The sequence below is a fragment of the Canis lupus genome, chromosome 8 (assembly GCF_048164855.1).
Source record: "Canis lupus baileyi chromosome 8, mCanLup2.hap1, whole genome shotgun sequence".
Lineage (NCBI taxonomy): Eukaryota > Metazoa > Chordata > Mammalia > Carnivora > Canidae > Canis > Canis lupus.
The window spans coordinates 58,687,217-58,702,308 of record NC_132845.1 but is presented as its reverse complement, the minus strand read 5'-3'; the positions used below and the strand labels follow the sequence as shown (position 1 = coordinate 58,702,308).

At 50.4% G+C, this 15,092-nt stretch overlaps 1 protein-coding gene across 3 annotated transcripts in view; it reads right to left on the bottom strand.

Moving 5' to 3' along the window:
• Nucleotides 1–15,092, bottom strand: part of KATNIP (katanin interacting protein) — a 196,099-nt gene that overhangs the window by 32,943 nt on the left and 148,064 nt on the right. For all 3 annotated transcript variants that reach the window (XM_072836272.1, XM_072836271.1, XM_072836274.1), the window contains one exon: nucleotides 621–1,488. In XM_072836272.1, the coding sequence (XP_072692373.1) occupies nucleotides 621–1,488 (868 nt within the window). The remainder of the gene's footprint in view (nucleotides 1–620; nucleotides 1,489–15,092) is intronic.

Sequence of the window (15,092 nt, the reverse complement as noted above, 5' to 3'; positions counted from 1 at the left end):
TTTTTTTTTTTTGACCCACATACAGGTTTAAAAATAATCTCAATCCAGGGCCAATATTGAAGAATAATATTCTACAGTTCTGATTTCTCTTTAAAAAAGGAGAAGGGAGGTCTGGCACATTGGCCTCACATTGCTGAATGCCAGAAAGTGGAGGAGCAGCTGCCCCTCTCCAGCACCACAGACCTCACCACTCCCTACAGTACTTCCCACACCCAGGCAAGTGCCAAATGCTATTTATCATCACATTTGTGTTATTTTTCTGATGGTCTGCTTAAGAATAAAGTGAAGTCATTAGAGACCTATGTCTCCATCAGAGGTGGAGTAACAGAGCCTAGACTGGAAAGACCACATTGCAAGAGAAATGAGCAAAGGGGATATAACTTGGTGGCAATGACAAGTATATTGAGGAGTTTAACATGCAGAATGGCTCTTGCTCGTTCCGCTCATTGCTGCCACCTCTGTGGCACCGGAGACAGTGAATTTGTGACCATGGGTTGAGAAGAACCTCCTTGCCTTGCAGATGAAGCAACAGAGGTCCACGGAGCCAAATGGTATCATGCCAGTCAGCGGCCTGAGCTCAGGTGTGGTGGCACCTGAGTCAGGCTGCTTCTCGAGCTTACCTCTGCCAGTTGGCTGGCCATCGCTGTGACTGCTCAGGAGGGTGTCCTTCCTCGGGCCCCTCCTCCCACTAGCAGGGTGTTCCCTGCTGGAGGGCTGGTTAAAGATGTCAAAGTTGTCACTGACTTTGGGGGTCACCTTCTGGGCTCTCTCCCCAGCAATGACATTCCAGCTGCTTGACCGCCCTGGCTCACGCCTGGGGCCTTTATCTCCAACCTCTGTCTCTTTAGGATCCTCCCCCATAATGTTAATGATGGAGTCTGATGGAAGTTGGCCTCCCCAGTCCAGTGGCTTCTCAGGACTCAGCCAGAGGGGTTTGGGCTTCCTATCTCCCTGCTTCCTGCCCTTCCCTGTGACAGAAGGTTGCAACCAGGATGGGGTTTTTGCTGGCGGCTCAGAGACTTTTCTGCCCATGAGGTTTTCCAGCTGTTGGGTCAGAGAGAGCTCTGGGTCAAGGGGAGGGCGTTCCACAGTGGGGCAGAGCAGGGGAGCACTGGGCACGCCACCCATTGAGGCTGGGGCTGCTGAGCAGCTCGTGTCTTCATCTAACTTGGACAAACTGTCCTTCGTGTTGTCGGAAGGATTCATCTTTTCGCCAAATAACTTTCCTTGGGAAGAAACCTTTACATCCGCTCTTGCTCCAGCTGGCTGCGAGAGCTCCCCATCTGTGCCAGCCATCTTGCGGGCATCTCTGCTTTCTCCCGAGAGGGCACCCAGGGCCCTTCCCCTGTTCTCGTCGCTCTTGGGTTTCAGGACCACCGGGATGCTGCGGTCAGCCGGGGCCTCTCCACCTCCTTTGTCTAACGTGCCATCAAAGATGAGATTTTTATTGACATAAAGCTTCACGTTCTTGGCACCGATGTCGAGATCCTGAAAACACAAGATTTGACAAAATGAAGATGCGTGGTGGCATCAGGCGGACATATCACATTTTGGAAGTAGGAGATCCAAAAGAAAAATGGGGAGTGCTAGAAACATGAGCTTAAAAAAAAAAAAAAAAAAAAAAAAAAAAAAAAAAAAAAAAAAAAAAAAAAAAAACTCTAGCACCAGGGATGTTAAATAAAGCCAGTGTCATTTCTGGGTGAACCCTTACAGACTCTATAAATCAAAGGATGTTCACAAAGAGACGGCCCCAATTGCTGCCTTCTCACCATTACTCCCTGCTGGGACATTGGTAATAGCCTGCTAATTGGTCTGCCTGCTTCCTGTCTCTCGCTGCCTTCAACCTCAACTTCACATTGCCAGAGTTCACGCTCCACAAGAGCAGAGCTGGCCCGGTCACTCCTCTTTGTCAAATTGTTCTTGTTTCTTGCTGCCTGTTCTTTAATACATGGTTCCTGGGACCTCTGCTTCAGGAAAGCCTGATGTGCACATGAAATGCAGAGCCCCTGGTTCCATGGGGGTCATATTTTGGATGCCCTGAAAGCAGAGCCTGAGGCAGGGGTTGAGTGCACGTTGTTTATTTGGAAGCTGTTCCCAAGAGGGAGTAGGGGGAATAAGATAGGAGAAAACCCCCCAACAGTTTTTGAGCTGGTCCCTCCTGTATGCAGATGGGGCATCCCACTGGGGCACTCGGAGGAACCCACAGAACGCACCTCAGAAGCATCCCTCCCAAGGTGGGAGGCTGGGGTATCTATCCACTGACCCCCTTTCCTGCTGATGAAGTTTGCCCCTAGGGGCACTGGCTCCTCAGCACACAAGCTGAGGGCACTGGTGGCTCTTGAAAGGCAGAATGACCTAGGAACACTTGAGGCGGTGCCCTGTCCGCCTGCCCACAGGCTGCCACACCCCAACTGCAACCGGAGGTGGGCGGAGGGGATGTGGTGTGGTGCTGTCCTGGTGACAGTTTTCTGGCTGATTCTTTGGCACATGGACGGTGGAGAACCTCAGGCCGATGGGATGGATTCCAAACTCCTCAGCATGACATATATACAGAAGCCTTCACAAAAGGATCCCTGGTTTAGCCTTCCCGTCTCCTCCTCCCCACAACCCTTGCGCCCCCACAGCACGCGGGCATTGAATGCTTCTTTGTTCGTGCTTAAAATATAATCACACCTCCTCCTGCTACTGCCCTGTTTGTCCATTCCCCTTTAGAGCAAAACTCTTTCTTTAAAAACAGCTTTCTCGAGAAATAGAATATGTGCTTCATACCGTAAATCGTGCGTACAACTTGGTAAGTTTCAACACATGTATACACTAAGGTGGATCATCTCCACATCTGTCACCCCCAGAGTTTCCTTGTACCTCTAGGGAATCCCACCCTGCCCACGACTCCCACCCCCAGGCAACCGCCCATCAGCTTCCTGTCACTACAGATTATGCTGCCTTTTCTAGAATTTTTATATAAAAGGAAACCTGTACCATGTACTTTTTTTGGCCTGACTTCTTTCACTTAGCAGAAGTGAGGTTCACTGCGTTGTGTGAATTCATAGTTTTATTCATTTTTATGCTGAGGAGAGGTCTGTTGCAGGGGTGCCCCAAAATCTGTCTGTTCAACTCTGAGGGTCACTGTCATGGATGCTCCTCCTCGCTTGTCTCCTGGCCTCACCCGAGTTGGGCCTCTATGCGGATCCTTCCTTCGCAAGGCTCCAATCGCCGGGGTGATGAAGCTTCCTTGTTAGTCTGGGACAAGTCGGATGTTGTCCTGTTGTCCTGGTGTAATCACTCATAAAACCCATTTTCCACCCTCTAAAGTGTCCTGGTTTGGCTGATAAGTTGTAGGGTTCAGCAGGTTGCCAGATCCACTGGGAGATGCACAGTCCTCAACTGGGGTGGTGGCTCAGCAGGTTACTCCCCTTCTACAGATTTCCTTCGGCGCTTCTGAGCCCTGTGCTCACCTGGTTTCCCTCTGGCCTCTGCTCTCACTGCTGCAGCACCAGGGTCCTTGCTTTTCCTCCTCTTTGCCTGCCCTGGGGCTCCATCCCAGGCTTCCAGCTCTCCCCGCACCCTTTCACTAGGTGTTCTCATCCAGGCTCGAGGTCCCAAATACCATCTTTGTGTTGATGACTCCTGATTATTTTAATTTCGCTTAATTATTTTAATCTCCAACCCTGAACTCTCCACCAGGCCAAGTGACTGCATGACCTCTCTTCTGGGATATCAAACAGGCGTCTCAACCTTATAACATGCTCCAAACAGAATCCATCCTTCCTTCCTTCAGCAAGAGAACAAGAGAGTGAGCAAGGGGGAAGGGAGGGGCAGAGAGATAGGGAGAATCCTAAGCAGACTCCACCCCTAGCATGGAGCCCACCTGACACGGGGCTCAATTCCAGCACCCCAAAATCATGAGCTGAACCAAAATCAAGAGCTGGACGCTTAGCCAACTGAGCCACAAACCCAAACCGAATTCTTGATCCACTTTTCCAAATCTGGTCTTCGCCCATCTTAAGAGTGGTCCCAGCATTCAACTAGATGCCTCAACCTAGGAGTCCTCCTTAATTCCTCTTGTTCTCTCACTTATGAATCCTACCTGTCGGAAGCCCCCTGCGGGCTACCTCCAAAACCCCTCCCGAATCTCTGACCCCTTGTCCCTGAGCATCTGCTGCCTGTCACCCCAGGGTGGCCACCATCTCTCCCTGAGACAAAGATCAGAGCCTCCCAATTGGCCTCTGTTTCTTCTCTGCACTGTCACTGTGCTCCTGCTCAACACAAACACACTTTTTTGTCTACACAGCGGCCAGTCTTTTTTTTCTTTTTTTTCTTTTTTTAACAACTTATCAGGTCACGGCAGCCCCCTGCTTAAAATGGCCCAGCAATTTCCCACTACACTGAGATTAAATTCCAGCTCCCTTCAGTGAAAAATGAGGCCCATGTGATCTGGCCCCTGCAGACCTCTCTGACCCTGGCTCCTATCACATTCCCTCTCTTATCCTCACTCCCAACACACTGGTCTGACTGCTGCTCTGTGATGCTGCAAAGCTCAAGGCCACCCTGGGACCTGTGCATTGGGCTGCAATGTTCTGCCCCAGACACCTGCAAGGCGGACTCCCTCTTGTCTTCCCAGAGATCTTCCTGAGTGACTTCCTCTTGAGCCCCCGGCCCACCCAATCCCCTCTCTCCTGTCGCTCTGTTTGATTTCCTTCCTGTCTCTGAAACGGTCTTATCAGCTTTTTAGCTTAGATACTGTCTCCCCACCCCCCCAACTCAAATTTCAGCTCCAAGACAGTGGAGGCCCTACCAGTCTTGTCCAAGGGCCCAACAGGTACCCGGCACATAGCTGGCACTCAACACTTGCTTTGGAACTGCAAGAGCATGAACACACGTATTCTTCTCCAGGATGGCACTGCTCTCTGATGGCTTCCTGAGAATAAATCTGATCAGAAAAATGGCAGCCTGTTGTTTCACCTCTAGATCAGTTTCCACCTTGCTTTGGCTGTTGATCTGCTTTTGAGATATAGGATCTGAGACCCCAGGGGTGTCCATCTCTACTCATTCCCCACCCTCTGCCTTCCTGCAGCTTGGCGAGTAAGCTCTAACTAAATTTCTAGTTCACCAAGTTACGGCCACAGAGGTTTCCGTAGCAATTTAGAAGGAGAAGCATCAAGCCTGTGTTACACCACAGGAACTCGGCTTCAATCATCCAATTGCGGGATGGCAGGCTACTATTTGCCGACTGTCAGAAAAGTCGATTCTCAAAGCACTCTTTTACATGTTTATATGGATGTGTTCTCTGTTTAGTGGAGGCACAGAGCAAGTGCGTGCTGTGAATTAATCAGGAGACAGCTATTTGAGAAGGACAGCACGGGCAGCTTCAACGACTCGTTCTGCACAATTACCACCACGGAAACATCTGGCGACACAGAAACACTCTCATTTCAAGAGGTGACGGGGGTGGTGGGGAGGCCTTCCGGTCCGGCGCAGTCACGAGGTGGGCACCCGGGCTCTCACAATGAGATGTCTGGCTTCCGAAGTGTGTTTGTCTACATTCCACGGACAGCCTGGAGCACCACCTGACCTCTAGCCGGCTGCTGCCTAGCTCCCGCCAAGACGTCTGGCGGGGGAGGGGACAGAAGGAGGGAAGCAGGTTGAGGCAGGGTGCCTGGTTCTCAGGCCTGCAGGGGCCAGGCAGGTGGGGGAGAGATGCATTAAGGTGGAACCTCAGGATGTGATGGGGGTGCGTGGGGAGCCGGGAGGCTCAGGCTCTGCCTGACGGTGCTTCAATCTGGCAAGTTTCCAACACTCCGCAGGCCAAACAAGCCATGTCTGTATGTGGATTTGGCCCAAGGATCATCAGAGTGGGCTCCCTGGCTGGGAGCAAGTAGTAGTCACTTCACTGGGGATTCCAAGTATGAAAAAAAACAAAAGGCTGCATCATCTCACACAGCCGTGGGCCTCAGAGCCCCTCTTGCAGATGACGACACTGAAGCTCAGCCTTCCCCGAGGTCATGCTGCTGGTGTGCGGGGAGCCACTCTGCCTGGCATCTCCCTTTGGGTCAGGCTAGACCACAAGAAGGCCTGGCCACTGACAGAATGACTTGCCCTGGGTGGAGCTCTGACCCCATTTCTAGTTTTCCCTGAGTCCTCACTCCCCCCCTCACCCCCAGAGGTGATCGCTGTGGGAGGGCCTGCACAGGTGTCCTTTCAGACTTTTCCTCCATATTTACCAACATGTTGATGTCCCCATCACCACACCTTGGGGGCGAGGTCAGAACCCACGTGAGATGCACATGTAGTGTACAGGAAGCCGGCCTGAGGACTTTGTAGGCCTGTGTTCCTTGGTGTCCCCGCAGTAAAGATCTGCATATGGGCATGGATACAGGGACAAGATTCTGTTGCTTCAAGAGCCACAATAAGCAGGCATTTAGTCCTCCCCATTTCCCTCCCTGGGCTGGCTTCCAAGAAGTTCGGGGTGGGGGCACCTGGGTGGCTCAGTTGGTAAAGCATCTGCCTTCAGCTCAGGTCATGACCCCAGGGTCCCAGCCGTGTATCAGGCTCCCTGCTCAGTGGGGCGTCTGCTTCTCCCTCTGCCCCTCACCTTGCTTTTGCTCTCTCTCTCTCAAATTAATAAAATCTTAAAAAAAAAAAAAAAAAAAGAATCCAGGGTAAAACTCCTCCTACTCCCTTACCCTTCAGAGCTGTGTATGTGTGCTTCCTTGCTTCCTTGGGGTTTTTCCTTCCCCACTTAACTAGAGTTACCATTAGGCCTCTGTGGACGCTGCCTCAAGCCCCTCTGTCACGGGTTTTCAAAGGGACACCTTGAAACCCTCTGGTTGGCGTGTGGTGAATGGGAGCATCCTTCCTTGTTCACAACCCGACTATACTGTCCTTCTTTACACAACTGACAAGAACCAACCATGTTGAGACCGTCATGCATTCTGAATACGACAATATTAATATTATTTCAATCTATGTAACTTAATTGACTTTGCAAGCCCACTTTCCTCCTTGGCCCCGGTGTCGAATGACATCTCTCTTCCAATGAGCGCACGCGCCACTCAGCAAAGATTAATGGTGGTGCAGCTCTGTTATGACAACAATCCCAGCAGAGGTGTGGGCATTTGCATTCATGAAGCACTTTCCCCAGAGACAAACGCCTGCCTTAAGCATAGCTGACAACACCCGGAGAACGCTGGGAGCAAGCAGTGTGGCTAGGCCGAGTGCTGAAGGCCGGGCAGGCCCCCTAAAAGCAGACCCCAGCTCGGGCACCCAGCTGGAGCCAGCCCATCTGCACAGAAGCTGGGCCTCATACATATGCAGCCTGTGGGGGCCATGCTGAAGGCGCCCACACTCCATAGGTTCTGTTATGACCTAGAGGCTCTGGGCTGACTGGGAGGGGGTTCACCTTGATATAAGGTTTATCCAGAATGGGGGGCCTTGGGGATTGAGCCGTTGCTGCCTAGGGGCCAACATGCAGGCTTCAGGCACTGGCTCAGGGGCTGACTCCTCCAGGAATCCCCTGCCCCCCCATCCCTTCTCCCCCTCTTCCCCCCTCAGGTGGAGTTGAGGGTCCTCCTCTGGGCTCTCGGAGCTGGGCTTACCAGCTGGAACCCTGCACCTCTAGCCGGTGAGCATCCACAGGTGTGTGCCTGTCCTCATGTGGATGTAAGACCTTCAAGGACAGGGTACAGGCCTAATTCTGATCTTTCTTGAGGCCTAGCTCTGGGAACTGAACGTGCTCCTCCCTGGAGCACCTGAACTTGAATGTTTTATGCGGAGGAGACCTTTAATGGCCTTTTACACGTCCCTTGGGAAGAAGAGCAATGAGAACCATTTTTTGATGTAGAAACTTGGAAGAAGACGGTGAGACGCTGTGACATTTGACAAGCACCTACTTACTACATGCTGGGCTCTGGGCCAAGCACCCTGGCCCTCCCAATATCACAGACTCGGGACAACAGGTGTGGATGGGATGTGACAGATCGGGTCACTAACTAGAGGCCCGACAGCTGAATCTGTGTTGGTCTGCCTCCCAGAGCAGTTAAAATTTTCAAAACTAGTTGATAATATCTAAATATTGGGAGCTTTCACATGCCAATTCACACTTCTGGAATATTCAGGCCACCTGGCATCACGGGGCCAGCACCAGAGGGCAGTGACCGCTGCCTCGACAGGGCATGGCTCTCCAGCGACCACAGTCCCTACTGGAAGGCAGGACCGTGTGATGGGCACCAGATGGCCTGGTAGTCATGTGATCACTGGCAAGCTGCTCTGCTTTCCAATGCCTCAGTTTCTCTCTCTGTAGAATGGAGCTAATCATGCCGTACCCATCTCATAGGACTGCTGGGTGAAATAAATGAGCTGAAACATGCAAAGTCCTTTGCATGCTGCCTGACACACAGCATGTGCTCAAGAAATTTAAGTTACCATCACTGCCTCATACTCAGTCCACTGCCTGGGTGTGATGTACCTGCCAAGCCTGGCTGCTAGGGGCTTGCGTGGCCCGGAGACTCCCTGCTCCCCTAAGGCCTAGTCCAGTGAGCCCCCTGTTCTAGGCAGAGGCTGGCAGCGGGCCTAGGAGGAGTCCCTCTCACTGTCCTCAGGCCAGGACTCAACTAGATCTGGGCTGAGGCCCCAGAATGCAATTCTTGCAATTTTGTTTAATCTAATACATAACACTCAGGGGCCTTTCGTGGTCCTGGCCTGTGCAGGATGCAAAGGAAGAAAGCAAGGTTCATCTTAAGGAGTTCATGATGGTCTGTGCCTGTAGTGCCACAGTGGTGGGAAGGGGTGCGGGGCCTATGATGAGCTAGAGAACACACACCCACCAGTCCAGAGGGTTCCCAGGGGCTACTCAGCTCCAGCTGGTAGACGCCATACAGAGAAGGTTGCCACTTCAGCAAAAGCCAATTTTTAAATGCTGTCAAGTGGTTCACAAGCTGAACAACACTGTGAGGGCCAAATGGGGTGGGATGGCTTTGACCAGGGGGCACCGGTTTCAGATATCAGAGGCTTGGGAAACTGAGGAACACCTAGGGAAGCATGGGACTTGGTGCCTGGAAGGGTGTGGCTAGAGACCACCAGAAGGGGCCCAGGGCAGGCTAGGGGTGTGCAGGAGGCTTGCGTGGGAAGAGAGAAGGACCTTGATGTCTCCGAAGGCAGGGTTTGTAATTGGACAGTCCAGGCATCCTGGATTCTGGGAAGGGCAGGAGCAAAGGCATGGCAAAGAGAACAGTTTTCTGGGGACCAGAGGGAGATAAGTTACACAAGGATGGAAGAGCCAGAGGGCCAGTTTTGGGGTCTGGGAGCGGCAATGTGGTGTCACAGCGTGCCACTGTGTCACGGAGTCTCGTGGGAGTGGTGGGGACTGTGGTGCCGTGATTCAGCTTCCCTGAAGCTCCCAAGTGTGGATGTGGCCTGGTGTCACCAGATCTTTGTTTCTCAGTAAAAGTCAAAAATCCATATTTTCATGTGAAACCTCCCAATTTTTAAAAGCTGGCAAATCAGAGAATTTTTGTAAACCCCATGTGAGCCGGATGAAATGTGTCTGCGAGCTGCCTGGTTGGTGGGGGTGCAGTCTCTGTCACGGCCTCCTTCCCAGAATGTACCAGGACAATGTGCTGGCAGTGGACCTTGCCACTCCCCAGAGGCCCGCAGGCTTCGAGGCCCCCAGCTCCTCCCCTGGTTCATCCCCCATCACTGCACTGGCCCCGTTGAACTGTGGTTTGCTTTTGATCCCTCTGGACCCCCCTGCCTGGGTGTGAGCTGGCAGGGGCAGACAGCGTGTCTGAGTCTTGGCCCCAGCACAACAGCCGAGTGTGGGGGATCGATAAGCCTCTGCTGATGAGACAGTGGGCTGAGCAGCTGAGTGAGGGGAGCAGAGATATGGGATGCGTCCCACTTAGGGGCCAGTAGGCAGAAGGCGGGGGGGGGGGTGGGGGTAAGGAGCAGCTGGGTTTGGAAGGAGGCAGGTTTTGGCAATGGAAATAGGACTTAGGGATGATTGGCAGAGAGGGGCAGGGGGAAGAAAGGAGGACTCAGAGGTGGGAGTGAGATGCTGTGGCAGGCAGCAAAAGGGAGCAGAGGACCGGACCAGCTGGGGCAGACCCTCGAGGGCTTCGGTGTGTGGGGTTGGAGTATCAGTGCCTTGCTGGGCAGAAATGCCAAAGACAAATGTCTGGGGGCCATGAGGGAAGCTTGGTTCAGAAGTTAAGCTTTGGAAAAAGTTTAGATCTGGGAGCCGATGAATTAGTTCAACAGCATGTGACTTGTGGGTTCTTGGAGAAGAAGAAAAAAGACCTAGTTTGGATATTATTTCCTATGTTCCCTTCTCGTGGAGACAGCAACCTCAATTTTCCATGGGGCATCCATCCTTCCCCCAACCTCCATTCAGAGGGATATTGTGAGCCCCACCCCAGGTTGCCTGGCTGCTGGGCCCTAGATCTGGGGCCTTCATGAGGACAATTTCTTTTGCAAGGGCTGCTAAAATCAGGAGTCTTGACATCATTAGGTTCCACTCCCTGGAGCCTGAGGATGAAGCCAGCACAGAGGAAAGCAGAGATGCATGAAGGAGGGGGCAGATCCTGGATGACATCATGTGAACTCCTGGATCCTGCCATGCCTGAAGCCAGCCACTCCATACTCTCCTGTTATGTGAGCCGATGAACTCCCTTTTGTGCTTAAGTCAGTTTTAATTAGGTTTTCTGTCCTTTGCTGCCAAGAGAATCCTGATTGATACACTAGCCCTGGGACTGAGAACTTTAATCAATAGGTTCAGTTACTGAATCCATGCTGGCCCAGGTGGACAGGAGGCAGGAGAGAGGGAAGCCCTACCCCCTAGGGGGTCTGGGATTTATCTAGACTGTCACCTGCACATGGGTAAGCAGTCCTTCCTACAAAGAGATCTGTCCAGCCCAGCTACTGCTCGTCCCTGCTATAGTCCTCACAGCACAGCACACGGGCCTCAGCTTCTATCCTGGTTCTGCATTTGTCCTGCTGGGAGCAGTCTGGTCTGAATCCTAATCTGCCCTTTGGCTCCTAAACACCTTGGTGTTTTTGTTTTGTTTTGTTTTGTTTTGTTTTGTTTTAGCATATAATAGAAGACTTAGCATTTATTCTTTAAAGCATACAGGAAATCCACATATTTCAAATAACCCTACAAGTAATAGATTCTCCGTGTCCTGAATCTAACCAGAATTGGTGCAATTTGTCCATCTCCTTGTGGTTCTCTAGATACATCTAAGGATGGTGCTAACAATTCAGGGAAGCTAGGTGTTCTAGAGTTCTATCCATTTAGACTAACAGCAGAAGCAATTACCGCCCGCCCCACCCCCCAACCAGTAATCTTTAGACCTCTCGTGTCTACTTCCTTAACTCTATCCTTTAGCTTCTTTAACTGTGATCAGGTCTTCGTTTTTCACTGTCCACTGGCAAAGCTTCTTCTTTTCTGATAGTTCTAATTCCAAAGAGAAGGCTTTTGTTTTGCCTTCTTGCAAAAGCTTGCCTCTCCTTCCCATGCTGCCTGGGGGCCTGCCTCAAACCCAGGACTCCTGGGGCTCACAAGGTTACCAGGCCCCTAACCTCCTGAGTGTGGACCCTGCTCACATATTTCGGCACCCTTTGGTGATTGGTAGTGGCTTACATCAAACATGAGGTCAACACCTCAGAAAGCCTCTAGTGCACCTGGGTTGGCCCCCTTCCCACCAGTCACCCTGCTAAGATGCCATCGGGCTCCCCAGGCCTGAGGCTGCCCAGACCCTGCCACGGGGCCCAGCCACCAGGCCACGCTAACTCAGCCGACCAAATGAAGGTTGCAGCTTTGACTTTGAAGCCACTGCCATGTTTGGTTTTGGTTTATATCCTGATCCAAACAAACCAACTATAAAAAAAACAATTTTGAGACAGGGTATTGGAATAGGGACTGGGTATTTGATTATCATTAGCACATAGTAATTAATTACCGTCAGGTATGACAGTGGCATTGGGGTTATATAAAAGCAAACTCCTTACCTGTTGGAGATGCGTACTGAAGAATTTATGAGTGAAATGGTAGGAGAGCTACAATCATATGGTAGGGGGTAGATGAAACCAGAATGGCAGGATGCTGATTATTGTAGAAGTGGGTGAGGGGTGCGTGCGGTGTTACTGAATTCATCTCTTTCCTTTTGAGTTTGTTGGAGAATTCTCCCTCTGCCAAACAGAGGCCTTGTTGAAAAGGCAAATATTGTCCTGGGATGAAACGAGTCTCTGCGTGGTATATCCCGTATACCCTCATCCAAGCCACCATGACCCTTAGATAGGCTATGCCAGAAGCCTCCTTTGGGAGTTCTCTGTTCCCTCTAATCCATTCTCCAAACAGTAGCCAGAGTGATCTTTTCAATTCCTCAGATTATATCACCCCCTGTTCAAAACCCTCCAATACTGACTCTAACAGCTGACACTTGTAGAAGAGCTCACGAAGGCCAGGAGTCATTGTGAACACTTTCCACGTATTTAACTGAACAATAATTACCCCATTTTATGGATGGAGGAACTGAGGCCCAGGGATATGGAGTCATAAGATACTCAAGGTCACACAGATGGGAAGAGGGGGAGCCAAGGTTTGCCCAAGGGGCGCTGGCTCCAATGCCTTTGCTCTGACCACTCCTCTCTTCTGCCTTTCCAGGAATAAGATCTGAAGCAGGGAGGCCCCCAAGACCTGATTCCTGCCTATCTCTGGAGCCTCCCCCTATACTCTTCTTTGTTCTCCATTTCCAGCCACTACCTGAACTACTGTCCTAGAACTGCTGAGCGTGATCCTACTTGGAGCCTTTGCTCTGGCTCTGGCTCTCTGATGGGAGGCCTCTCACCACTCAAAGGAGCCCAGCTTCCTTCTCCCCAGGCCTCTCTCCCACTGCTGTTCTGAAGGCAATACAGTTAGACAGTGTACACTTAGCATTACCTGAAATTACATTATTTGTTTGTGCCCTAGTTTATTTCCCTTCTGCACAAAAAGGGACAGGGCTAGGTGGACAGGGCCTCATCTACTTGGGTCACCATGGTACCCTGAGCACCGAGACGTGTGCAGTCCAATACACAGTCCCCAACCCCATGTGGCTACTGAAGTTAGAATTAAATGAGGGCATCCCAGGTGGCTCAGCGGTTTAGCACTGCCTTTGGCCCAGGGCGTGATCCTGGAGACTCGAGATCGAGTCCCGCGTTGGGCTCCCTGCATGGAACCTGCTTCTCCCTCTGCGTATGTCTCTGACCCTCTCTGTGTCTCTCATGAATAAATAAATAAAATCTTTAAAAAATAAAAAATAAAAAATGATAAAAAATAAAATTAAATGAAATGTGAGATGCAGTTTCTCATAATAAGTGTTGGCAAGAATGCAGAGAAAAAGGGAACCATGTGCACCACTGGCGGGGCTTTAAAGAGGAGCAGCCACTCTGGAAAACAGTATGGAGGTGCCTCAAAAAATGAAAAGTAGAACTTCCGTGGGAACCTGCAATTCTGCATTGGGGGATTTGTCCTTATGAATTGAAATCACCATCTTGAAAAGATATCTGCACCCCCATGTTCACTGCAGTGTTATTGACGATAGCCAAGACATGGAAACAACCCAAGTGTCCACTTACAGATGAATGGATAAAGAAGATGTGGTGTATATACACGATAGAATATTACTCGGCCATGAAAAAGGAGATCTTGCCATTTGCAAACATGTGGATGAACCCTGAGTGCCTTACATGAAGTGAAATAAGTCAGACAGTGAAAGACAAATATTGTGCAATCCCACTTGTGCATGCAACTTAAGAAAACCTGAACTCATAGATCCAGAGAACAGATTAGTGGGTATCCAGAGGCAGGAAGTGGGAGGTAAGTACAATGAGGGGAGGCTGTCAAAAGGCACAAACTTGGGCACCTGGGTGGCTCAATGGTTAGGTATCTGCCTTTGGCTCAGGTTGTAGTCGTGGGGTCCTGGGATTGAGTCCCACATCGGACTCCCTGCATGGAGCCTGCTTCTCCCTCTGCCTGTGTCTCTGCCTCTCTCTCTGTGTCTCTCATGAATGAATAAATAAAATCTTAAAAAAAAAAGGCACAAATTTGCAGTTATAAATAAGTCCTGGGGATGTCATGTAAGCATCGTAATTGTAGTTAACAATACCATATTGTATATTTGAAAGTTCCTATGAAAGTCAATCTTAAAAGTTCTCATCATACGGAAAATGTTTTGTAACTATGTGTGCTGATGGAGGTTAATGAAACTTATTACATTGATCATTTTGCAATATATACACATATCAAATCATTGTGTCATGCACCTAAAGCATGTAAGAATACCATCTCATGTGTCAATTACAGCTCAATTAAAAATTAAATAAGTAAAATAAAATGCAGTTTCTCTGTTATACCAGCCATATTGCAACTTCTCAACAGCCCCCTGTGGCTCATGGCTACTGGACTAGATGGGGCACATTAGTATTATCACAGAAAGTTCTATGGGGCAGGGCTGGCTTAGACCACCATGGGGTATCACAGAGATACTTTGCTGGGGTAATCTTACATTCATTCACTCATTCATTCATAAACAATTTAACAAGCAGTATTTCTGTGTATGAATTATACCCCCAGACGCCTGTCCTGCCTCACCCACTGCTGTGACCAGCCTGGGGGTGGCATCTGTGTGGTCACATTGTGGGTGAAGATGTTGATATGTGCCTGTTTTTACTAAAGGGCGCCACCAGGTAGAAGATAACTAATAGGCTCATTCTGAAGAAAAACACAGACCATGGGGAGCTGCTGAAAGCCCACTTCTTGGATGGGTTACTATATACTATAGTAAGGAGACTATTGGCTCCTTCCTCCCAACAGATGCAGCTCTGCAGAAGTGGTGCTGAGAAAAAAAAAAAAAAAAGAAAAGAAAAACAGAGAAAAAGCAACATCCCTCACGTCCTCCTCCCAGCTGTGTCCCTTGCAAGTCACTAGCTGGGCAAGTCACGTCATCCGAGGAGTACCAAAAAATGTGGCAGACGTATTATCACATCCTCCCCCTGAGCCTGAGGCAGACATCGCTGATCCATCATACACCCTTCTCTTTATGAACCAGAAGGAAGGT